This window comes from Mauremys reevesii, linkage group 9 (genome assembly GCF_016161935.1).
Source record: "Mauremys reevesii isolate NIE-2019 linkage group 9, ASM1616193v1, whole genome shotgun sequence".
NCBI lineage: Eukaryota > Metazoa > Chordata > Testudines > Geoemydidae > Mauremys > Mauremys reevesii.
In genome coordinates, this window is record NC_052631.1 from 85,542,663 (window position 1) to 85,569,333 (window position 26,671).

The 26,671-nt window shown below is 44.4% G+C and overlaps 1 protein-coding gene across 4 annotated transcripts in view; it reads left to right on the top strand.

The window, feature by feature from the left end:
- The window catches only part of CAPN6 (calpain 6), an 81,803-nt gene extending 56,167 nt beyond the window's left edge, over positions 1–25,636 (top strand). For all 4 annotated transcript variants that reach the window (XM_039488214.1, XM_039488217.1, XM_039488216.1 and 1 more), the window contains exons 9-13: positions 2,849–2,971; positions 7,136–7,338; positions 10,332–10,453; positions 20,018–20,154; positions 21,911–25,636. In XM_039488214.1, the coding sequence (XP_039344148.1) occupies positions 2,849–2,971; positions 7,136–7,338; positions 10,332–10,453; positions 20,018–20,154; positions 21,911–22,093 (768 nt within the window). In that variant the 3' untranslated portion in view covers positions 22,094–25,636. The remainder of the gene's footprint in view (positions 1–2,848; positions 2,972–7,135; positions 7,339–10,331; positions 10,454–20,017; positions 20,155–21,910) is intronic.
- The last annotated feature ends 1,035 nt before the right edge of the window (positions 25,637–26,671 follow it).

The window sequence follows — 26,671 nt, forward strand, 5'->3', positions numbered from 1 at the left end:
AAAAAACTGTCTGGGGATTGGTCCTGCTTTGAGCAGGGGGTTGGACTAGATGACCTCCTGAGGTCCCTTCCAACCCTGATATTCTATGAAGTCTATGAACCTATTGCCCTGAATCCATGTCCATTCTCCCAACACCTAAAGGAACATTGGTCAAATTTTATGTTGGCACTAATCCATTTTATTAATAGTATTAACCTTGTAGAGACTTTGGCTGAGGGTGATTAAGGAGTATCCCTTTGCACTGATTAGGTTCCTTAAGAATATATAAAACCCCATAATATGCAAATGAGTTGGAAATTTCCCCAGAGTTGACTCTCCCATTGCTACTCACAAGCCTCTCTTTTTCTTGTTCCAGCTGATTGCTCTCAAGCTATCAAAGTTAGCTGGTTCCTCGCTCTCCCCCGTGTCATACATTGCCAGCACAGCGCATGCAGAGTCAGATGCAAAACTTCCATTATTGTCAGTGGGACCTGGGTACTCAGTGCTCCATGTATTACTTTGAAAATTGACCTCTCTGTTGTTGTTTTTTGCAGCGCTCCCCATACTTTCAATCGCAGAGACTGTTTTTGTGCCTCCTTGTCTACATTTAGATGGGTGGTTTCTGTCAGCATTCCTTCTATTTTCTTAGCAGGGCATCAGAGAGCTGCAATCTTCATTGCACAGACTAGGAATCATCTGTAACTCCCCGTTTGTCCTTGCCTCTAGGTGCCTAGCAGGGAAGAATGGCTTCTCTTCTATCTCTTCCACAAACAGTCTCCCTTGAAAAGGATCAGAGCCGTGTGAATTTATTCAGTTCATACGGGGGGGGAGGGGCAGTTCCTCTTTCTGATCCTGGATATTTTCTTAGTATTTGTGTAGGTCTACTTTTTAAGTGTTCAGCTACTAAAAAGAAGAGTTCCCGATGTAAGAAGAATGTTATAGATCACATGCAGTGAAAAGAGCTCCTCTTATTAAATCTTGTCTCTAGACTGATACACTCAAAGACTGACAATAGCATTCCTGTGAACTCTTTACCTTTACTTAAGGACAAATTAAATTACCTTGTTCCTGTGCCACATACTACAACAGTCTAGAGACCATTTCTGTCCCTTACCCACCTGAGGGAATAGTTGAATTCCCTTGACGGGCTCCTCTGAAACAAATATTTTCACAGAGGGATTATGAGATATCCACTTCCCTTGCAAAATAAGAGAATTTAAGCATTTTGATAGTCTACTATCAGCACATGCCCAGGGCTAATTTCTCTTATTGGTTACTTTATTGGCTACTAGGAGAACAAAACTGGAGCCAGAACAGCGGTTCTCACTATTTATCGCTCCTCAGGTAGAGATTCTTGAGCCCCCTCAGTCCTGACTAGAAACAGTTAAATCAGAAAGAAATAATAGGCCGTGAGCCTGGGAGGACAGCTTTCCTTTTGCCTCCTCTGCAAGAGATTGACATTTCCTCAAAGTTAAAATGATACTGCCCTAAAGCGTGAGGGTAAAGAGGAGAAAGAAGGGAAGATGCCTCATTCTACAGGGCAGAGTGACTCAGAGGAATCTGAAATCACCAGAAGGTAGATTAGATGATAACAGCAGAGGCAATCCCAGTGTCCACCCTCGAGGAGAACTAGTGAGGAAAACTTTTCAGCAGCATCGAATGGGAGAAAACTAACCATAGCACAGATTACATTACCCTCAATACTGGTCACAGTGTTCCAGCATTCTCTTTAAAACATGAAGCAAGATCAGTGTGCTCCACAGTCGGGCCGCATTGCAATTTGATGCTGTTTTTCATTTGCTTCATAATCTGGGGGGTAGGGGGAGATCCAGTCTTACTAATCTTGACATAAATAGCACCATTTCTTTCCCTTGACAATTTCCTACAACTTAGATTTGCCCCTTAGTGGCAAGAATGTGGAACGAACAGGGAACTTAAAGGTGTCCGTGAAGGGGGAAAGAATTTGGTGTTTGGCCCCATTTGCTTCTTTGTGGTGTAAAAAACACTCTTCGGGTCTTCTTTCGTACATTAGAAATTCTGGTCTTGTCTACCCTCTTTCCTCTGAAAGCCACCGAATCACTGGTGAACTAGTAGAATAGTGATACTATAATTAAAAAACAAGTGAAGCATGATTCATTGAGAAGAGGAACTGCTATTTATACAGGCTGTACAAATATTTTGATTTTTGTTTGGTCTTGTTGAAACCTATTCAACTAAAATCCCTTAAACACGGTTGGGATAAAATATCTCTTAGTTAAAAATGCAAATCACCCTCTCAATCAAGTTTTCTGAGTCTTCCAAATATTTTCAGCAAAACTAGGAAAGACCAAATCCTACATTTCTGAAACAACTGAGGATCTGGGGGTGTGGAACAAAGAACCCTTTTCATGCTTGCGTTATACATAATCAAATACATCCCATTTGTCATTTTCATGTTACCGGTAAGGAAAATATCTGGAGTAAACAGGCCCTACTTGGAGATCCATGTAGAAAAAAAGCAAATGCACAGTCCAGAGTTTATTGTTTAACTTTATCTCCTTACCCCTTTATATTTTTTAAGATTTTTTTTCTATTGTTTTCAGAGCACATCTGCTGTCATGCCACTTCAATAGCTACTTGGAGACATTCTCTTTTAGCATGCACTGAATGAATCACTGGCTTCAATATCTCTGATACTATTACTTTCAAAATCCCTACAATTGTAATTAATTTCCAGCTACAACTTGTCGAGAATTGATCCTGGATGCAGAACCATCATTCCAGGGACAAACCCATTTCTGGGTACCTCTGCAGTATGCCCTTGTGTACAGTATCCCAGAGATGTTGTCCTTAACAGCTGGTTCTCTGTTCTGTGTCTCCCCCTTGCTAGTATGTCTTCGACGTCAAGAAGGTTGAGGACAAAGTGCTGATTTCACTACAGCAACAGGATCAGCGCATTTACAAGAAAGATGGGAAAGGGGACAACTTCCCCATTGGCTTTGAAATATTCAAGGTAGGCCACCATCTTCATTTGGGTTCAGAATCGATCTGACTTTAGGAAGCCTGCACCTGACTGCAGCTTCATCTCGGCAATGGGTGTTTGGCAGGTAGATGTATAGTTCACACAGGATCTCTAACTGCCCCCAAGATCTCTCAACAAGATTCTTGCACAGTTACTGCAAATACATAAACAGATACCATGGCCATCACTGGGACCCTTCAGTTTTAAAGCTCAAACCCCGGCCTCTTGAGCTAAAGGAGTAGCAGGATATGGCAAGCCACATGCGGGAGACATGATTGTGTCCACTCAGCCTTCTCCTGACAGCCTCTACTATTGCACTTATAATGATTGTATAAAACAGTTCACACAACACTAGAGTTGATGGGGGAGAGCGGTAATTGCAGAACATTTTGAAGTATCTTTCATTCCTCAGGTTTTGAAATGAAACAACTTTTTTAGTTTGTTACAAAAAATTGTCTAAAATGTTCATGTTTGAAATGTGAAGGTTTTTGGGGGGTGGCTGGTTTTCATAGAATCATAGAATATTAGGGTTGGAAGGGACCTCAGGAGGTCATCTAGTCCAACCCCCTGCTCAAGGCAGGACCAATCCCCAACTAAATCATCCCAGCCAGAGCTTTGTCAAGCCTGACCTTAAAAACCTCTAAGGAAGGAGATTCCACCACCTCCCTAGGTAACCCATTCCAGTTCTTCACCACCCTACTAGTGAAAAAGTTTTTCCTAATGTCCAACCTAAACCTCCCCCTCTGCAACTTGAGACCATTACTCCTTGTTCTGTCATCTTCTACCACTGAGAACAGTCTAGATCCATCCTCTTTGGAACCCCCTTTCAGGTAGTTGAAAGCAGCTATCAAATCCCCCCTCATTCTTCTCTTCTGCAGGCTAAACAATCTCAGTTCCCTCAGCCTCTCCTCATAAGTCATGTGCTCCAGCCCCCTAATCATTTTTGTTGCCCTCCGCTGGACTCTCTCCAATTTATCCACATCCTTCTTGTAGAGTGGGGCCCAAAACTGGACACAGTACTCCAAATGAGGCCTCACCAGTGCTGAATAGAGGGGAATGATCACGTCCCTCGATCTGCTGGAAATGCCCCTACTTATACAACCCAAAATGCCATTAGCCTCTTGGCAACAAGGGCACACTGTTGACTCATATTCAGCTTTTCGTCCACCGTAACCCCTAGGTCCTTTTCTGCAGAACTGCTGCCCAGCCATTCGGTCCCTAGTCTGTAGCAGTGCATGGGATTCTTCCGTCCTAAGTGCAGGACTCTGCACTTGTCCTTGTTGAACCTCATCATATTTCTTTTGGCCCAATCCTCTAATTTGTCTAGGTCCCTCTGTATCCTATCCCTACCCTCCAGCGTATCAACCACTCCTCCCAGTTTAGTGTCATCTGCAAACTTGCTAAGGGTGCAGTCCACACCATCCTCCAGATCGTTAATGAAGATATTGACCAAAACCGTCCCCAGCACCGACCCTTGGGGCACTCCACTTGATACCGGCTGCCAACTAGACATGGAACCATTGATCATTACCCATTGAGCCCGACCATCTAGCCAGTTTTCTATCCACCTTACCGTCCATTCATCCAGCCCATACTTCTTTAACTTGCTGGCAACAATACTGTGGGAGACTGTATCAAAAGCTTTGCTAAAGTCAAGAAATAGCACATCCACTGTTTTTCCCTCATCCACAGAGCCGGTTATCTCATCATAGAAGGCAATTAGGTTAGTCAGGCATGACTTGCCCTTGGTGAATCCATGCTGACTGTTCCTGATCACTTTCCCCTCCTTTAAGTGGTTTAGAATTGATTCCTTGAGGACCTGTTCCATGATTTTTCCAGGGACTGAGGTGAAGCTGACTGGCCTGTAGTTCCCCAGATCCTCCTCCTTCCCTTTTTTAAAGATGGGCACTACAGTAGCCTTTTTCCAGTCATCTGGGACCTCCCCCGATCGCCATGATTTTGAAAAGATAATGGCCAGTGGCTCTGCAATTACATCCGCCAACTCCTTGAGCACCCTCGGATGCAGCACATCCGGCCCCCTGGACTTGTGCTCCTCCAGCTTTTCTAAATAGTCCCGAACCACTTCTTTCATCATTTTTCATTTCTGATTTTGTCAAAAAATGAAAAATTTTCCAAATAAATTCAATTATTTTATTTAGGAAAAAAGGGCAGTTTTTCATTTTAAAAGATCATTAAAAAATTCCAACTATCTGTATGTAACACTAATATCTTCTTTTAAGTATTGAGTGACATTAGGTTGCTATGAAGTTTGCAAGAAGCTTTCATTAGAGATTGCAATGGTTATGTATCTGCTTTTCCACTCTTAGATTTTTCAATCATTAGAAATATTCCAAGGATGATCACCACTACTATTATATTGTTAAGTATATTGCAGTAGCATCCCAAAGGCCCAGGTAGGACCCCATTGAGCCTGGTACTATATAATCATTGTCCCTACCCTAAACAACAGTACACAAGTTGATTGTGCCATAAACAACAAGTTGACATTTACATTCAATGCATATAAATTTGATAATTTCACAGTATCAAAATATATTGAGACGTGTAATTAATACATTCTTATGGAACACAGCGTGATTTGTCTATTCTGTATTCTTATCTATTCAATAAACCTAATTATAGGAAAACAATCTGAATATAGGATAACATTTTCACAAAAATTTCTTCTTTTTTGTCTGTCAAAATTTTGTGTTTTGGAAATGTTCGACCAGTCTTACTAACTAATGTGGCTTATTACATTCTGAAGTTTAAAAGCCAAATTCTCTGCTTCATTGAAGTCAAAGAAATTATGCCAGCAGACAATTTAGTGTTTCTTTTGCAACTAGAATGGCTGGAGAAATACATACATGTTGTAATGATTCTGTAGAAAATGTTGCAGTCCCCCAGAAAAGATATTGCTTCAAGGTTGCTATCCAAACATAGATGTCAATCACACATTTTCTGTATTCAGATTAGAAGTAACAGCAAAGGGCATTCCACACAAAGTGTGTGTATGTATTCCTGTGTTACAGATTGTACATTTTGAGAGGTTTCAGAGTGGCAGCCGTGTTAGTCTGTATCAGCAAAAAGAACAAGGAGTCCTTGTGGCACCTTAGGCCTGGTCTACACTAAGCGTTTAAACCGGTTTTAGGAGACTAACAAATTTATTTGAGCATAAGCTTTCGTGGGCTAGAACCCACTTAATCGGATGCATGCAGTGGAAAATACAGTAGGGACATATATATACACACAGAGAACGTGAAACAATGGGTGTTGCCATACCAACTGTAAGAAGAGTAATTAATTAAGGTGAGCTATTATCAGCAGGAGGAAAAAAAAGACTTTTGTAGTGATGATCAGGTTTTGAGAGGCACTTATATGCTCTCGTGAAGGGTGCCACAGAAGAACCTCAACATGCAGTAGAGACATTTGTGTGTGAATGAGTCCCCGGACAAGCCTTCGGTTGCTATTTTCAGAACTCTGCTGCTCTATTATTGCAGCTCTGCCCTTGGACGCATGTACTGGCAGCTCTCTCTGCAGTGGGCCCTTTGAAAATAAAGCAGCTTCACTTCGTGTGCACGTGTACGAACATTGTATACGTAGTGCAGGTAGAAAGGCTTTCCCATTCTCCATTTGGGAAAGAGTGCAGCAGTCAGAGCACTGAACTGGGAGTCAGAGCCTCTAATTCGGCCCCTGATTTTGTTTTGCAAGTCATTTTACCTCTCTGTGCCTCATTTTCACCATCTGTGTGATGGGGATAATGATATTGATCCTCTGTAAAGCTTTGAGATCCTTGGATTAAGAGCTCTAAATAAGGCTCAAGTATTATTATTAATATGATAAAATATTTATCTTTAAAAAATGTGGCCCATTTTGGTTGGTGGTGTTTGTGGGTGAAGGATGATGTCGGCCAACTCCTTTAGCACTAAATCCATTTTAAACCAGATTGTAATGTATAATGATGTCCAGGATCTGCCTAAATGTACCGTAGGGCTGGCTAGGGAACCCGACGTTTGATTTTCCTGCTCACGTGACAGCACATCATTGTGTGTGCATTCACGTCTCATCACTGGAAGCCAGAACCAAACAATGCAGCAAGAAAGACTGTGAGTGAGAAATAAACATGCCAGATCTTGTTGTACTGTGTAACTGTAGGTGGAGCTTAACAGAGACTATCGGATACACAAGCTGCAAATACAAGAAAGAGTGGCAACCTCCCTTTATGTCAATACACGCACTGTGTTCCTGAGGAAGCTCCTTGCACGGGGTCGCTATGTTCTTATCCCAACAACACACTATCCCGGTATCGTCACTGCATTTATCCTGAGGCTCTTTACAGATGTGCCATCAAAACTCAGGTACTTGCTACTTTACAACAGTATAAAGGTTACTCCCACTGAATCCAGTTCCCCTTTCCCCCGACGTGGTTAACCCTCCAAAGACCATTGGGTCACGGAAGGCGACTCTGTCACTCATTGAAGTTCATCCACATGAATCTTTGCTCTTATAAATGAAGGTTGGTTTTTCAGTGCTTCAAAGCTAGATATAGCCAGAATTAGGCATCTAAACAAAAGTGATGTGATTTTTTTCAGATGTGCTAAACACTCTCAGCCACATTAGCTTCACTGGGAGCTGCGGACACTCAGAATCTCTGAAAATGGGGTCATTTTTAGTTGTCACAGTTGAGGGGAATGGTTCTAGCCACCACCTCTCTTGAGTGGAACATGCCTCTTGTTCCCTTCTGACCAGGGTATTTCCAAGGTGTACAGTCCCCTGACCATACTGGGGTAGCCTAGCAAGACACTGCCTAAGTAGACCTGCTTACTTTCTCCTCAGAGACTAATAACCGAGTAGTTACCCATTGTTATAAGGTATTACACAGCTCTTCCTATGAAAGCCCATTTTATTCTTAAGGTAAAAGCATTGCAGAAAAAACACATTAGAAACAGTAAAAGAACCTGTCTGCATTCTAATAAACTTCCCAGAGGTCACCCTAAGCTTAACATGGGCTCTGTCAGGGGCAGTCCTTCAAAACCCCACTCAAGTGCTTTCCTTGTGGGTTCAAGTTCACCTCAGGTTCTGCTCAGAACCTGTGAACATGTTTAGTCCACCCTTTATACAGTGCAGGGGGTCATTGATCTGGAGTTTCCAGGAGCAGGTAAGTAGCAGACAATTGGTTTCTCTCCCCAGGGCGTAGCGTCAAAAGGATGGTTCCGAAGTGGGTCAGTTGCATTCCCCTTGCCCTGAGGTATTTCCTAGGAAATCCACTTTGCATGCATTGTTCCAAAAAGTCCTGTGAGGTTTCTCATAACTCCCAGTGATTGCATTAATCCTGTCTTCCTGCTTAAGAAGTTCCATAGAATAGTACATAAACATTTGCGTTTTTAATACAATGGACCTGAAAGGTATTAAACCTAATTCAATAATGTTTAACTTAATTCAGTAAAGTTTGTCTTGTGTCCAAAAGTTTGTCTAGGACATTGTCAGTCTGTCACAGTAGGCGCTAAAGTTTGGGAAATTTTTGCACCTGGGTCCAGCTTTTATAGTCACCATCCATTCTGCAGGTGCAATTTTGTGGGCACTAATATTTGCAAGTGCAGTTGATAACATTTACTTGTCTTGCAGTCTAGGTCACAAACCAGGAGGTTAGACGTGCCAATGACATCAAATTTTATACCTGCAAAATAGGATACTGAGTTGAGGTCCCTGTCAGAAGTCAGCCTTCAAAACCAATCTTAAGATATGTACGTTTTAGAAAGCTCATAGAATTGGGATTGCATGGTGGGCAGCTGCAATGCAAACTTCCACCACAATGGCCTGATCCTGAGGGGATCACCTGTAGGGATGATAGGATAATTGTCTCCCCATAACCCATTCAATCTTGGACCTCTTTACTGTGACATTTTCAACATGAGTACCCGTTTGTGCTGTTGGGGGAGAGGTTTATTTTGATCACCACACTCACATCACAGGCCACTGCACAGATGACAATAACAGCTTATAAATTGCTATGTTGGTGTGGATTTTAACCTGGGTATGTACTGATGGAAAGACCCATGACACTATTACCACTCTCTTCAGCCATGCCATCTCCCAATCACATGCTCACTAATGTCAGCTAAACCAGTGTTTCTCAAACTGGGGCCGCCGCTTGTGTAGGGAAAGCCCCTGGTGGGCCGGGCCGGTTTGTTTACCTGCCCCGTCTGCAGGTCCAGCCAATCTGGCCGCAGTTCGCTGCTCCAGGCCAATGGGAGCTGCTGGAAGCGGTGGCCAGTACGTCCCTTGGCCCGCGCCGCTTCCAGCAGCTCCCATTGGCCTGGAGCGTCGAACTGCAGCCAGTGGGAACCGTGATCGGCCGGACCTGTTCGGCAGGTAAACAAACTGGCCCGGCCGGCCAGGGGCTTTCCCTACACAAGCGGCGGCCCCAGTTTGAGAAACACTGAGCTAAACAGTGAACCTTTTCGTTTATTGGGTCTTATTCTTCTCTCTTTCACATAAGTGTAATACTGTCAGGGGACTAGCCTGCAGCAGAACCAGTCTCCTGGCAACCTAATGAGTGCAGCTGGCCCTGATAGACGCTGTCTGATTGACTGAGCCACCTGACAGGTTGAAGGAGTCAGCTGGCTTCTACTTAAGCTCAGTAGCAATAGCATTCTAGTGGCTGCTCAATGCATCCCTAGCCTGCAGCTGTGCTTGGTCCAGGTCTTGCCTCTGCTTCTCTCTAGTCTTGCTCCATTCCCAGCCTTTAACTGCTCCTTCTCCAGCTTCTTTCTGATTCCCTTGGTTCTGCCTTCTGACAGCAACTCCTGTTAACCCTTCCATTGAGGCTTTGGTTTGTGACTCTCAGCTCTGATCTTCCACCCCATGTTCTGACTGCAACGCCGGTTAACACTTCGGCTGTGACCCTTGGCTTTGCTCCTCAACCTGCCCCATCTAGGCTCAGCTCTAACTGATAGGCTAGATTCTTGCTCCAACCACTACACCAGAACACCCATGAGTGGGTCACTGACAAAATCTGGAATAACTCAGTTGAAACCAATGGACATATGCAGGGTAAAACTGGTGCAAAATTAAGATTAGGCCCATTATGTTTTTGTGTTAATATTAATATTGAGGACTTCTAGTGTTTTTTTTTCCCCACGTGTAGTTGTCATATGAGAGATTATGCCATTTTTATTTACTTAAATATAGACATTCCTGTAACAGAAACCATTGGTAATAAACAGGTGAAGAACTACAAGTCTGATGTTCCAGAAAGGTCAAAATTCCACTGAAGTTCCCTATTTTGTTGCTTGACCTTCCTCACCAAAGATTTATAATCTGTCTGAATTGCTTAATCTTGATCTTTCAGGGAGCTGAAGCTAGATAAGCCTGAACGGACATGCTGGAGCATTCTGTGTGGTTACCCTCGCATAGTCACCGAAATTAAAATTCACTCCGCAGAAGGTCTACAGAGGCAAGACAGATCAGGTGGTAAGTGCAAAGGAAGACTCTGGAGGAGTGGGAATTGCTTGCTATTTCCTCTGAGGCCATGCTCATTTGAGATGCAAATTGTTCACTTCATTAGAATAATTTGTGACTTTTAAGCCTTAGCTGTTTGTGTCTGGAGAGGCAGGGAGTATCATTTAGGGAACACTAGGATATTGGAGCAGGCTTTCGAAAGGAGAGCTGGGGTTAAGGAGGCATCAAAAAGCGAGAAGAGCTATGAGTTAAACATGCTGGCCCAGATGGTGAATAATGGGCAGTCACTTTTGATGAGCATGTAGTGGGGATTATTCAGAAATTCACAGCAATCATTTCCTCTTTGGGGTTACTTATTGTGAAAATTGAAAATTGCCAGTGAGTCAGCTGGATGGAACTCCCTGTAATGAGGGCCATTATGCTATATACATCTAACCACATTTCATCCAAGGACTTAAAAGTACTTTACACTTCATAGATTCATAGAGTTGAAGGCCAGGAGGGACCATTAGATCATTTAGTTTGACTCCCTGTTCATAGGCCCTTACATTTCACCCATTTACCCCTGCAGTGAGTTCAGTAACAGAACATATCTTCCAGAAGAGCATCCAGTCTTGAGTTGAAGAGAGGGAGAATCCACCATTTCCTTGGTAGCTTGTTCCAGTGATTACTCACCCTCACTTATTTCCAATCTGAATTTGTCTGGCTTCAGCTTCCAACCATTGGTTCTTGTTATGCCTTTCCCTGCTAGATTAGAGCCCTTTAGTACCCAGTATTTTCTCCCCATGGAGGTACTTACACGCTGTAATCAAGTCACCTCTCAATCTTCTTTTGATAAATTAAACCGATTGAGTCTCTCATTGTAAGGCACTTTCTCCAGCCCTCAAATCATTTTTGAAGTTCTTTTCTGCACCGTCAATTTTTTTAATATCCACGTGCACACCAGGACTCTCTACAGTATTCCAGTATCTGTCTTGCCAATTACAACTTAATCACTGTGAGGTAATTACTGTTCTATTACAACTGTTTGGGGCTTGGTAAATCGAGCAGAGAGGTTAAGTGACTTGTACAGCACCAGTTATGTGTCAGCGTTTATCAAAGAGAAAAGCTGTCTTGAAACGGAGAGGCCAGAACCTCTCTGGTGTCTGCCACTGACAGCTCATTAAGTCTTGCCTCATCACTGTCCTTTGCTCTCTGTCTTTTACAACCTCTCTCTGTCTTCCACAGTTACATTATTATGCCTTCCACAGACCAAAAGGGATAGTTGTGGGCAGAGTCAACTGGCAGAGAGCAGTTGGTTAAGAGAAAGCAAGAGGGGGAACAAAGACAGTCCAGGTGAACCTGGAACAAGAAACAAGTAAGACTTCAGAAACAACGGCTTCCCTGATGTGTTTGCTACAGAGAGAGCTTCAGATTTGGTTGGCTTGAAATCTGGAGCTGAGTTGCTGTAACTCCTTATAATGGAGAAGTAATTATAGTGAGACCTGTGGATGAACTTCTTAAGAAACAGTTGCTAAGAATCTCCAAACTGTTGGATAGAATGCTGCTTCAGTTCCCAAATAGCAACCAATATCAGTATTCCTCTGAGGGGCTGACTGCCGTCTTCGCTGTACAGGTCATTTTTGCTAACTGCAGTTGTCTTTTCAGGGGATGGGAAGGAGGGGATGGAGGAAATTGCTTCAGTTCATTTTTCTTGGCAGTTTTCTTTCAGGGATGCAATCCTGTTTTATGTCATTAGACTTCCGATGTGCAAGTAATATGGCTCCACATTCTTGGAGAGACCAGATGGATGGATGAGACCAAAGGGAGCGAGACCGGCAGAGGAGGGGTTTCAAGAGAGGCAGGGCATTCTTGCTCTTCCCCTCAAAAATGACACTTCCGTTTTTAGACTTTTTTTTCTTAGTCCTTTAAAATTCCATAAGCATTTTCCTACCACATTCCTGGCAGGAAAACAGTCAGGAGAGAGAATTGGGTTCTATCACTTCACAATCCCTAGCACTCTTGCAGTGCTGACAAGATCACTAAAACAAACTTCCACTGCTGCCAAAAAGCTGGCTTCAGCTCCAGAAATGAAATGGGATTTGTCAAGCTGTGATACTGTCTATCATTTACAATGGGGATTTGCAGACAGTGATTAATAGAAATACCTACAAGATGGTTTCAAAAACCTTCAGAGCCAGATTCTGCCAGCCTTACATGCAGCTCTCGCTGTGACACTGTCCATAGCCGATACCCCAGCCTAGTATTGCTGATGTGCTTTGAGGAGCTGTGCTAAGACGTGGTGATATTACACTGGGGACCAGCTCCCATTCATCTCAAAGCACCAGGAAAGGACTATGTGGGTCTCAGTGAGAGCTCTCCCATGGGTGGGGTGCCATGTGGGATTCCAAGTCCCTTGCGCAAGTATCCAAATACCAGCCTTACCCAGTGGCCCCTGAGTGCTCCTAGGTCAAAACCCATTTAAAAGCCATGACCCACTCCAGCCTCCTGTCTAATCAAAACAGCAGAGCATGGAAGGAGTCTGGCAGCAAACCCAGTCAGGACTGATGAGTGAGGGTTTTCCCTCATGTTAGGTACATTCAGTATGTTTGCTCGGAAGGAAAATAAATGCAACATGAAGAGGTGCTCAGAGAAAGCCTGTTGTGCCCAAAGCACTAGACACGTTGTCTAAGGTTAATTCAGTCTCACATAGCGATTAGCTTCCTGGTGGCAAGCTCATTGAGACCTTGCCTTACAAGATGAGCCTCTTGATTGCTTTTACCCCAACAACATTTTTTGTGTGTAAATGTGAATGTTTTCTGACTCCGGATGTGAGCTCCTCATTCCTTCCACATCCGTCCACTCTGCTTTGCAGAGTTCCTACTTCTAAACCTAACTTCCTCCCTTCTTGCCCTTAGCTTCCATCATCCATCAGCTACACTGTCTGTTGTGGAACTGCCAGGATCAGTTCTGTATAAGGGATCTCTCCCATCCCTTGTGGTAGAGAAGAGACAGGACTTAGTGGTAATATAATTGGGAATTTTTTTTTTTTTTTTAGCCTTTTGAACACAGACAGGATCCTGTCGTTCTTTCCAGCTCATTGAATTGCTGACTCGGTCTCTGCTGTAATGTTATCACATCGGATATCTGTAAATTGTGACCTGGGATAAGCAGTCAAGTAAGGGGCTGGTTACCACACAGTAGTATCCTATACAGAAGGGCCTGAACTGGAATGTCTGATTTGAAGAGCCTTGAATCTGGTGGAAGTTTAGATTTGGATACACAATTCACCACTTAAAACCTATCTGTAATATCTGAGAGAGCCATTCTGTGGACGTATATCTGACCAAACGACTCAAAAATTGGAGCCAAAGAGACCTCTGTCCATGGCAAACACACACTGCAGCATGGCTCTTGTTCTGGTTATTGTGACAATGTTGCTTCCTGCCACCGGAATGTTGTTTGGTTGGTTGGTTTGTTTTTAAAATACTTGCTCTGAAGACGCTGCTTGCTGCTACCGTAGATGACCTGTCCTGGCCAATTAATAGATTGTTTGCTGTTGACAAGGTTAAGCTATGAGTCTGGTCGCTCAGATGTCAGAGACACATTAGCATATTTTCCGCTTTTCTTGGAAGTATCCAGTTATGAGTGAACTCATTCTGAGATTTAGCCAATTACCATTTAAGCCAATTATGGCGGCAGACTTGCAAGGGGATGAAGAAGGGATGTTTGCTTTGGCTTTTCTTTCTTCATTCCAAGTCTATTTTAAAATCATCCCAGCTACTGTCTGTCATAGTCTTTTCATCACAGCTAATCTCTAAGACCAAATAGCCCTCCACCAAGTTTTCTAAAATGTTGCCCCTGTAACTTCATGTTGGATTCCCATGTTTAATTCTTTTACTTTGTTTTAACTGCTCCCTCTCTTTTCAAAATGGTATTTTAATACTTGTCACTAATGGCTGTTTGATAAGCAGGAAAAGTGATGGTGCAGAAAATACCTTGTAAACATCCTGGGAAGGGGGAGAGAAAACATTTCGGAGTGCTGTACTCGGAGCCAGGGCTGGCTCCAGGCACCAGCTGAGCAAGCTGGTGCTTGGGGCGGCATATTCTATGGGGCGGCATTTCGCCCAATCCTAGGGCAGCATGGCTGGTGTGTTTTTTTTGTTTGTTTTTTTTGGTTTGCCGCTCCGGCCGCCCTGCAGCCCCTGTTCTTCCCTCTCTGCCGACTGGAGCGGCGCGGAGCCCTCCTGGCAGGTGGCGCAGTGGTCGGGACCGCGGGACAAGTGCCCCGCTGAAGCCCTGGCCGCCCCCCTGCTCTCTCTCTCTCCCCCGCTCCCTCCCCGCTAGACTGGACACGCACTCCGCTGCACGTCTGCAGCACAGGGAGTCCCCCTGCACCTTGGCTCCGGCTGCCCGGCAGGGTTTTTTTGTTGTTTTTTTCCCCCTACTTTGCCACTCCGTTTTTTGTTTTTTTTTTCCCTGATTTGCCACTCCGGCCGTGCTGCAGGTCCCTCCCCCCTGCTTTGCTGCTCCGGCCATGCCCCAGGTTTTTTTGTTTTGTTTTGTTTTCTTTCCCTGCTTTGCCGCTCCGGACGTGCTGCAGGTCCCTCCCCCGTGCTGCTCCAGCCGTGCCGTAGGGTTTTTTGTTTGGTTGGTTTTTTCCCCTCCTGCTTTGCCACTCCGGCCATGCCACAAGTTTTTTTGTTTTGTTTTCTTTGCCGCTCCGGCCACGCTGCAGGTGTCCCCCCCCGACTTTGCTGCTCCGGCCGCACCACAGGTTTTTTTGTTTTGTTTCGTTTTGTTTTCCCCTCCTGCTTTGCCGCTCCGCCCCCCCCCCTTTTTTTTTTGCTTGGGACGGCAAAAAAGCCAGAGCCGGCCCTGCTCGGAGCCAGCTCGAAAACTTGGTGTTCCTGCCCAATTTCTAATACTACTATAAGCACTCGCCTCTATTATTTATTTTGCAGTAGTGCCTAGCCCTCACGCTTATAGATCAGGGCCCCACTGTGCTAGGTGCTGTACAAACACAGAACCAAACAATGGTCCCAGCTGCAAACTGCTTACAATCCAAGTAACTGTAATCTTCAGGACACTTCATTAGTTTAATAACAAAGTGCCATGTCTCGACGTCTTTGGTCAGTTTTTATTCAGTCAAGGGAGGTTTTGCTGAATAAGGACTGAGTACAGGCTGAGTAGGGACCTCAAGATCTGAATTGAAGAACACTTTTTCCATATAATCTTGAAAGCCTTTGCCTTGTACAATAGCAACTTATTGTGAATGTTCTTGTCTAGAGTCAGTTATTATCCATAAAGCAATGGGCTGCCTGCACCGTCAGGCTAACTCTGATCAGATCTCATTGTGGCTTAGTAAAGCTGTCATCTAGATCACTACTTTTCTTGGGGCTATATTCTTATTAGCTTTCGGCTCTTGCTCACGATTTTGGCTTTGTTTTTGTCTCTGTGTTATCCTTAAATTGCCGTGTCCCCTCTGTCTCACAGCCACGGGACTGTGATAGAGCTACTGTCCTGGTGTCACGTTGGGAACTGAACTGCCAGACTAGCGAGCCTGGTTCTTTACCACCTGGCACCTGTGTAGTTACTGATTCCTGTACAACGTGGGTATGAAATGCCGCCGTTCTGATTCAGTAGCCGTTACGCCTCGCTTTGCACAGGGGTAAACATACAAATAGCTGGGCAAGAGCGAATCAGGCCCTTTAAAGCCACTAAGAAAATCTTTGTCTTGTCTCAGAACTTTAGGCATCACATCTCTTTTGAGCCATGTTTCTTCTGAAGATTGTACCATTTTTCTTACAGTAACTGAAAGTTCAGCATTCCAGCCAGGAATGAATGAATGAATGTTTGTTTGTTTCTTTCTTTCTACCAACTCCTGAGCAGGTTTAATTAGTTTATTAAAATGTTAGCCTTTCTATTTCTTTTGATCAATTAAATCATCTGGGTTAACAGCTCTCTGCTGCAATACAGATATGCCCGTTAACTATGAGAATTCTGTGTACTCTCCTTTCTGTCGCTTCTCTGTGCCTGTTGCTTGCCACATTGCTATTAACAATCTGCTCTAGCATTGTGCTTTGCTATTTGCCTAAGGCCACAGTAGTTGACACCATTTTGTGAAAAGACCCCATTTTATTCAGAACCGTTTTCAAAATGTCTTTGACTAGGGGTGGGCTCTTGTGTTACTTGTAACAGACTGTAAGCATGTGCCCCAAAGGCTAAATCAACACACTCAGTGACACAGAAATAATTGTGTACCAAAAAAACCCAATAAATTGCTACCTGCTGCAGTAATCTGTAAGTGCTATGTGTTGTCAGGGCAACGGTCCTATTCTATGGATAGCCCATATTCTGTACTCTGGCAAGTCTGTTCCTTTCTCTTAAATATCAATGGTTCTTGCTCTTTCAGAAGCACTTAGCTGTTATCTTTGTTTGTTTGTGTGAGATGTTGTTGTCTGTCCTTGTGACCAAGTAGATACACTTGAGAGAAATGATATGTAATATCAGTTATTAAGGAACTACAGGTTTCAGAGTAGCAGCCGTGTTAGTCTGTATCCGCAAAAAGAACAGGAGTACTTGTGGCACCTTAAAGACTAACAAATTTATTTTAGCATGAGCTTTCGTGAGCTGCAGCTCACTTCAAAAATTTATTTCATGAAGTTGATGGATTTCCACTCCGTACGGCTAAATGCAGTGCCTTGCATAATGACAGCTGCAGCTCACGAAAGCTCATGCTAAAATAAATTTGTTAGTCTTTAAGGTGCCACAAGTACTCCTGTTCTTTTTAAGGAACTACAGTCACTTTAAATTTAGTGGCTACAAGGAAGTTACACTTTTACATCTGGTTCTTTGTCCAAAGACCACAAACAACCTCTTTTGGAGCAGAGAACTGTCAACATGCAAATGGATGTTATTCCAATTGAGATATCATCTAGTAATGAAGTTCCGTTGCATGTTGAAAAATTATATTTACATTAATATTATATATTTAATATAAAAGTAGAAACAAAAAGAATTGAAACGATGTCTAAATGAAATGTTTTTACCTTATCAGAACCAAATGTTTTGAAATTATTAAAATAAAATGAGAATCCAAATGATTTGTTTGGACACTTTCTTGTGGACAATGGTGTCAAAAATGGACATGTTCCCGTGAAATTTTTCTTGACTAGCTCTGGCCCTAATACCAAAGAGGGTGTAGGTCAGCTCTTTCCAACTTGGATGTTTAACATTAGGCTTCTAACTTTGTGTGTAGGGACCTACATGAAAATGATCTGGGGGGTTTTGAGGGCTGGTTTTCATTGTCTTTAGTGGGAATTAGCACCTCTTGACCATCTATTTCAGTGCTTTCATATGGAGTTTGATGGCTACTTTTATACACACAAATTTTGTGTCTTAATATCTAGAGAGGTGCCGACGGGCCTCACACTTTTACTTTAAAAACGGTCTGGTGTGTAAGCCGGGAGTAAGCTAGAGAGGGGGAGTTTGTCAAACAGACCCTGGTGTGGGGAGGAGGGAGAAAACAAAAGATGAAGGCAGTATGGTCTAGTGGCTAAAGCTCTGGACTGGTTCTCAGGGGCCTGGGTTCTATCCACTGCTCTGCTTGGTGTCATTGGGTGAGTTGCTTCCCCCCTCTGCACCTCATTTCCCTATTGCTAAAGTGGAGTTAATGCTAATGACCTCCTTTGTAAAGCACTTTGAGGTCTACTATCAGCACTATATAAGAGCTAGTGGGTATTGTTAAGAGATCAAGCACTGGATTTTGGAAACACAAATGACCTTTAATAATGTGAGAATTGTACTCGCTTGTTTTAATGCATCTCTAACTACAAGGCTATATCCCCTCTCGCGAGGCTGTTACCCAGACCTCAGATTAGCCCTGATCTTATGCAGCTTACCTTTGATTTACTTTGAGCTTCCCTAGGATTTCTGATGATAACTGGGCTGTTACATTCATTTTGCAGTTACTGTGTTAACCAAAGTGGGAATAAAAAATGATCTTCTGATCTCTGGCAAAAGGCAAAGGGAGAGGGACATTTCCTGGACATTCAGAGCTACGGGGCAGGACATTCCTAAAATGTGCTGCCAGGATGTTGGTTGAAGAGAAGCATGAGCATGGCAAACAGCTTCCAGCTGCAGGGAATGCACAAGGATGTGTAATCGTGGCTTTCTTTGTATGCAACCTGTGCCTGACTCCTAACAGAATAGGGCAGGGCAGAGATAGTGACAGCAACATTAATTTCCCTCCTCCTACATCCACTTTGCACCAATTCCTCTGACCCAGTCTCCCACACTGAGCAGAGAGCGGTTAGTCACCACACATGGCTGTAACAAGACTCATTGCTTAAGTCTCTGGAATCCTTTTTGTCAGCTTGTCTCTCAAAGCATCAGTCCTGCCTTTTAAATACAGGCTGTTCTTTGAGACAGGCCTATTGTTGGTTGTGAGCATAAAACAAATCATCAGCCAGTTATGCCTGTCACTTCGGAAGGTGTAAAATAACCTCAGCTTCTGTCTTTTCTCCTCGCTGTGCATTTGTTTTGTATCGTTCCATTTAGAAGGACTCCAAATCTCTACCACTTCCCCTCTTTGTCTTCTGCATTGACCCGGGGGTGGAGGGGCAGTGCTGGGAGGAGGGTGGTGATGGTGGATATGTGGGTATAATGTTATACCCATAGTATTCGAGCTAGGGTCAAAAATGGCTGCCACTCTTTTATAAAAGAGCAGCTGAACAGAAAGGCTGGGCTCGTACTTGGACAAGAGGTAAAGGTCAAGCTGGCTTGGCCTCTCTACGGGAACTCGGACTGCCGATGCTCTTCTGACTCCTTCACATGCCCCTGATTATTAAGGATGGTTCATAGACTATAAGAGCCAACTCTGACCTTCCCCTCAGCACTTTTGAGCACACCTTTGTTATGCTTTGGGAAGCTTTGGGTGACTTTTTCCTCCTATTGCTTTTCATCTTCATGCCCCTCCTTCCGCCAAGGGGCTAACTGCTGTCACTCACTGTACAGTTGTCATATTACTGGCCTGGGAATGGCTATGCACATTATGATATAATGTAAGGATGGGAGTGACTATGCTGATCACTTGCAACCTGTGCCCACCATGAATTAGCTGTTACCACTGGCCAGACTCAGATCGAGCCGTGTACTCATCCAGTTAGGAAAAGTGCTGCACCTTTCCTCCACCCATCTTACCCTGTTATACAACATTCCTGGGTGCTATTGACAGAGACGAATTAAGTGAGGCACAATTTCTCAGCAGTTGCCTCTTCCAGACATTCCTAACTGTTTTCTTAAAGGAGATAGTGTCCAAGAGCTAGAGGGATCCAGCCTTCGCAGCGGAGCACAGGGAAGCTAAATGACTCTCTCACTATCATACAGTGAGCCAGGGGAAGGATCAGGAATTTGCAAACCTGTGCTCTCTTGCCCTCTCCTGACTCCAAGGCAGCCACCTCTTCTTGGTCCCATCAATGATGCCTCCATGAGTAGTTGGCACTTGTTCCTCCGACTCTCTCTGGTGTTTCTGACTCGGAACCAGTTTCTCAGCTAGTCCAGTGGGACTAATAAACTCTGCTGACTGTGTTTCAGGGGCAGATCCCTACCTGATTATCAAGTGTGAGAATCAAAAAGTTGGCTCTGCTGTCCAGCAAGACACCGTCAGTGCCATTTTTGACACACAAGCACTTTTCTACAGAAAGAACATCAAGCGTCCCATAATTGTCCAGGTAAGGAGGGAAATCCCAGCGCCTTGCACCAAAGTACGTGCTCCCACAGGCAGCCAGAGGAATGCTACAGCAGGGAAAACAGCCAGGTCCATGTGCAGTTTATTCAGCAATGCAAAGCAGCAGTGGGGTTTAAACAAACGTGACATTGATGGGCTAAAGGTCTGACATATGTTAACTGCCCCTTCACAAGATCAATACCCAGAATTGGGGCTGCTGATGCAGAAGAATACGAGAATTACTGCTTCTCCTTAACGGCCCAATGGCTGGAGCAATTCCATTTATATTGATTCTCTTATATCCACCTCCCAAAATAGTAACCATTAATAATACCCTGACGTTACATAGCACTCTTCATTTGTAAACTGCAAAGCAGTTTACAAAGGTGGTTAAACTCCTTCATCCCTATTTTATAGCTGAGGGAACTGCGGCATAGAAAAATGAAGGGATTTGCCCAAAGTCACTCACTGAATTAATGGCACAGCCAAGAACAGAATCTCTTGACTCTCAGACGTGTGGTCTGTATCAGCTAAACCACGTCAGCCTCTAAGTAGAGGAGTATCAGTGCTTAGAGGAGGCTATGCCAGTGCAGTTATGGGAGCATGCCCTCACTGAAATCTGTTACCATTGATAGTTGCCTAGTACCATAAGAATGGGAAAAAACTTGAAATCTTTTCCTCCTCCTTGGTTGGTTCAGTGCTTCTATAGGATTTTAAGAATAATCCATAACTCAATCCACTGCTGTTAGAAAGGAATGCCAGAGGGGGGAAGCTAGCCTCGTAGTTCTGTAAGAGCAGTTTACAAACTGTGAACATTTCTGACTGTTCACTACACTATACCTAGAATTCCTCTGGCACAATTCTCCTCTGAGCTGAAAGGGATCTGCTCAGTCCACAAGGAGCAAAAGGAGGCTGAGAAAGCAGGTATCTCACAGCCCTCAGACTATAGTCCGGGTATGAATATAACCTAATAACACAGCTGATGGAAGGGGTCTCTGTTTCCCAATCAGTATGGGCAGGATTTATCCTGGGGACAAGTCACTAACAGAATGATAAGCCTTCTGGGGATCAGGCTAAAACAGCTCCCAGCACCTCCATGACACTCCATACAAACTCCCACTTTTCCAGGTTGACTGAGGCAAAAATAGAGAAAAACATTCAGAATTACACTGCTTCACAGGCCGAGCCAGATGCATGGCCCAGTGAAGACTGCCATGTGCCACTGTGGCAACACAAACCAGCCTTAAAAGCACTTACATTGGCAATGGAGGATTCCCCAATATGGTGGTGGCAGAGCTGCATAGAGGTGCCTCCTCCTCTGGCGGAGGAGGTGTGGCTAGGCCAAAGGAGACTGGACAAGACTCCCTGGCAGGAACAGCCCTTGTGGCCATAGGTAGCTGAGTAAAATGCAAGTGGCCTGGAGCCAGGACTGGGCTGTAGAGAAGAGACAACAAGCTGATTAGATGCAGGTCTGGATTGGTGATGAACCCAAACAGGCACTTTCTTTTCCTTTTCTAGGTTACATAGGAGGCCAAGCAAAATGCTGGGGGTTGTGTATGTAAATGACTAGGCAAGTCAGGAACAGCCTTCAGGCTCTAGGTAATTAGCCAAATTTAGACCCCACTCATTCCCCACTCCTGCTCCAGGAGGTTAATGTGAGTGCCCCTTATCCACCAGGAATGACCCTTTTCAGTGGTGTGTGACAGGGAAGCACTGGCTGGGCTGCAGTTATTTCTGTTCCCTTGTAATTGTATGTCTAGGTCTGGAATAGCAACGTCTTGTGTGACCAGTTCCTTGGACAAGTGCTGCTGGCAGCACTCCCCGGTGACCCCAGAGAACCGCAGACTCTCCAGCTCCGGGGGAAAGGTGGCCGAGACGCAGACGAAATGCCAGGTCACATCACCGTCAAGGTTGTTTCCAGTGATGACCTCATGGAGCTATGAATACCAGAGCCCTGCAGACCCAGACGAAGCTGTCGCCTCGCAGCAAGAACGCTTGTCTGTGCTTTCAGTGTGAACGACTCGGGAGCAAAGGTTTCCAGAAAGCCCTCTCTTGCTCGGTCTGACCATGGGGGGGATGTGTGCAGGGGAGGGGTGCGGTGTTTTTTGTTTGTTTGTTTTTTAAAGGAAAAAATATATAATGCAGCAACTATGGCAGGAGATGGGCCACTCTAAAATTCAGTGACAACACTCGCTGCCAAACAGCCACCTCCCCATCCGTTCCAGCTGGGGGTGACATTGCAGTAGATTGAAGCGCACAATCCTACAGCGCAGTATTGTTGTTGTTGTCTATTTCAGGGCGACAGGAGCAGCGCCAGGCAGGAAAGGTGCTAATGTCCATGGTGCACAGGTGGGGGGGGAATGGAGTGCAGGAGCTGGCCCCATGACTAAATCCATGCCCAGCCTTTGAAATATTTACCCAGCACCCTGTTGTTTGTGAGGGATTTGTCTGGGCTGCGGTTGGTTGAAATGAGTTATTTTCATTTAATCCTACAATAATTTGTATTAACAGCACTATTATTACTACTAATCATACGTGACTATGCCTCAGCTGAAACATCATTGCTAGAACTAGTGGAGCAGTCATTCAAAATGCATAGGAGTGGGAACCTGGTGGGAAAAAAATCCCGATGTTAAAATGATAGACCCAAATCCTGCAGTCCGTACTCAGGCATTGTAGCCAATGGGAGTTTTGCCTGCATAAGGGCTGCTGGATTAGACCCCATATTCCCTTTTCCTGAGCCAGCTGAGCTCACAAGGGCAGGTTTCTGACCGCAGGAAGACACCTGGAAATTCAGCAGTGGCTTGGATCTAGTACAAACTTTTAGTAATGAGATCCTGTTTGCAGAGCAGCAGTGCTCTAATAAATGAGATGCTTTAAGAGAGGAATATCATTGTTATTAAACATGCAATTCACGTCACCCACACAAATGAGGATGTGCATGACGACAAATTGAATTGAGGAGGACACAATCCTCCCAGCTGCAGAGAGGGATATGAATGAAAGGCAAAGTCTTTGGGGGTTGGTTACTTGATTGCATTCTCCTGAGTTTTTAATACATTGAGCACTAGTAAATCCTTGTGTCAACCAAATATAATGCAGGGCAGGCACTGACTAAGTTTTCCCACAGAGTAACTGAAGGCACATGGTTCCTTTCAACCTGTGCATACAGCACAATGGTGGGGTTCCCCGGAGCAGAATCAAGCCATAGTGTCAAACTGTAGCAATTCCAGGTGTAGAATAATTTCACAATGAAATCCCAACCCTCAACCTTCGACGACTTTTATTGCTGTTGCAAATTCTGAGCTTGAGCACGAAGCTCAAAGTTTCAGGTTGCATTTTCAGAAAATTTGAATTTTGCACTCAGCTGGAGGCTAAACCAGGCATTCTTGTGGAATTTAATAGCTTGCAAAATGGTCCAGAACAAAATTACATGACTGTTTTTTTGCAAAACATCCTGAACATTTGTTCATGTGTTTTAGACCCACCTCTGCTGTGTGACCATGATTTCACTGGTGTGCTGAAGTAGGTATGGAAACACACGAATGATGCTGAGCCAGTTGGCAACCATCACTTTGGTTTTGTGTGTGAAATACTTACATTCATCTTAGGTCATAAATGTTGTGCCTAAGCTGTTTTGCACGGTGACTGCATGTGTCAGCTCAGACCTGCATGCCTGGATATTTCTATTGTCTGTAATTTGGTGTTTTTAGCTTTTGTTTTGATTGCACGTCTAAAGTTAAACTTTCCCATATAGGTCAGGCCCTGACGAGCATCAGTGATAGGGAGCCACCGTGCAGACACTACACAGTATCCTGACTCTGCATTAGGAACTGCTTGCCTATGTTGGGCCTGATTCTTCTTACCCGCTATCTTATACCATTGTAACTCTACTGGCTTCAGTGGAGTTTGCTCTTGATCTACACTAGTGTAAGCAACAGGAGAATCAGGCCATCCTGTATGCTATAATTAGGTAAGTACAGAAAGAGAGCAGAGGATCAACCATGCTGTCCTATCCGAATAGTCTCACCAGGTCAGTGGAGTACAGCCAGCGTGTAGATGAGTCTCATTTTTTCTAGTTTGACTTGTAGAAGATAATGGTGCCCTCCCAGGATTCAATGCACTGGATCTGTTACAGCATTCAGTGCCACCAGTTTCCAGGCACTGCTGCTTAAACCATGTCTTTCCCCTTTAGTTGCATCTGAGTGCACACATATTCTTGCCATGAATATATCCTCACTACTAGCACTGTCCTGTCTCCCCTCCTGGGCAATAGGGGTGGTGGGGATTAGCCATTCGATACCCATGTACGTGTCTTGTGGCTGAATCTCGTTCAAAGCTTTGACAAATCTTCCAAGTAGTCTTCATTCCCTCTTAAATAGTGTGACCTCAAGCTCCCAGCCCCTTGGAGAAAATGGGCCCGATCCTCGGTCAGCATAGCATCATTGGCTTCAGTGTAGATGCATTGATTGACATCAGCTGAAGGCCTGGCCTAATACAGCCCCCTACATTTTCTAGCATGACATTTATGGTGCTCTCTAGTGTAGTTTACTGTGCTAGAAAGTATTGTGTGTAGCTTCACCGTTCCTTCCTCCTCCCCCGATTTCCCCTGTGATTTCCTCCCATGCCACTGGAGGTTTCTCCCAGACCCCAGCCGGAGAACGGCTTGTTCCATGAAGCATGAGAACTGAATGTCCTCGTGACTTTACTTTCCTGGTGCAGCATCAATTGCTGTTCTTATTTATGGGAAAGTGTTTGAAACTAAAGCCGGTTGCTCAGTAATATGCTGTGGTAGCGAGTTCCCCAAGCTAACTACATATTAGGTTAAGATATATTCCTTTCATCTGTTTTAAATTTGCTTCCCTGTCATTACTCATCACCCTCTTGTTCTCGAGTTTATAAATACTTCCCACCTGGTAGTCTCGGGATCATTACATCTCTGTTCTTCTAACATATTTGCTTTTCCTCATAACTCCTGGGGAAAATGCTGGTACGAAGCCTTTCCAAGACAGCTGTTCCCTCCAATACTGATGCTCTGGCCAGTGACTTGCACCTGCCCAAATCAAAGCTAGATTCTCAGATGCAGCTTCCTGTAGCCTTTCTGCTCTCTAAAGGCCTGAACCCAAGCCCACTGAAGTCAATGTAAAGAGACCCACTGACTTCAGTTGGCTTTGAAGCAGGTCCTAGACCACTATGAACCTAATTTTTCAGAGGTGCTGAGCAACTCCAGTGGGACCTGTGGATGTCCAGCACCCCAAATTAGAGGCCACTTTTGAAAAGGTGGGTGTTTAAATGAGATCAGCATGATCAACTGTACATATCACCATTGTGCCAAGTCCTCAGTTGGGATTATCCCAGCTGGAAGAAACGTTCAACTCTTGCACTGCTGTTTTTCATGCTCAAAGAGCATTTTGCAGAAATGGCACTTCTGTGTCTTCGAAATACAATCACATGCTGTAAAATAAACATTTTTATCTTTATTGGTACTATGTTCTCAGTGTCATTCTAACTGGAGCCAGCAAAGGCAACCTTCTTCTTGCCTTATGGTAAACTGGACTTCGGAAAGGAAACGTTTTCCACACTTGACTTTGTCCATTACAGGAACATCTGCCCCAATCCCTGATGCCATCACCCCAGAGGGTTCTCTGTCTTCTAGGAAAGACAATTGCCTTAGCAGCCTAGCTAGCAAATATCCACTAGAAATGATACAACGCACACATATGTGCCTCCATCTAGTGCCAGTTCTGCATCCATGGAAAGAAAAAGCAATTTAAAAAAGAATTTGCAAAAAGAAACTTGGCACTGTGTCAGACTGTTGCCCGGTCTGTGGGCTCAGCAGCACAGGCCATTTCAGGGGCAACAAGAGACCCTTGTGAGCAGGTTATAACTGAAACAAGGTCTGATCTGTGTTGAATACAGCAGAAGCCCAAGTGTGCATAAGCTGGAGCTCCAGCCTGCACTAGGGCATGTGGGAAATGAAGCTCCTGAAGAAAGCAGAGCTCGGGGGGAAATAAACTCCAGCCCTCTCTGACTTGTGCCCATCCCATTTTGGCAAAGGGCTGTTTGGGGTGGATGGGATAAGTGTCCACAATGACAATTTCCACTTTTATGGAGCCTTTCATTAGAGGCTCTCAAAGCACTTGGCCCAAGTTGGTAAAGCTTGTTATCTCCATTGTACAGCGGAGGCCCAGCTGGCCCATGTGACTTGCACAAGGTCACACAGTACATAAGTGGCAGAACAGGAATTTGGGCTCCTGCTTCCCTGCCCCATGCTCAAGCCAGTAGTCCCTGCAGTCCAGTACGCACCCTCATACTATAGGACTGCATCACCTTTCTCCAGGCACGTGGCTAAGTCTAGGCTGTCTCTCTTCTCCTTTCCCACCTCTGCCACTTTGTGGGCTCAGCTTTGTAGCACAGCAACGTCTACTGGCAGAGTGAGGAAGCTGCAGCTTGATCAAAGGCATTAAATTGCTTTACTGAAAAGGCAGGTAGCAGCTGCATTATTAAGGCCCAATCCTACT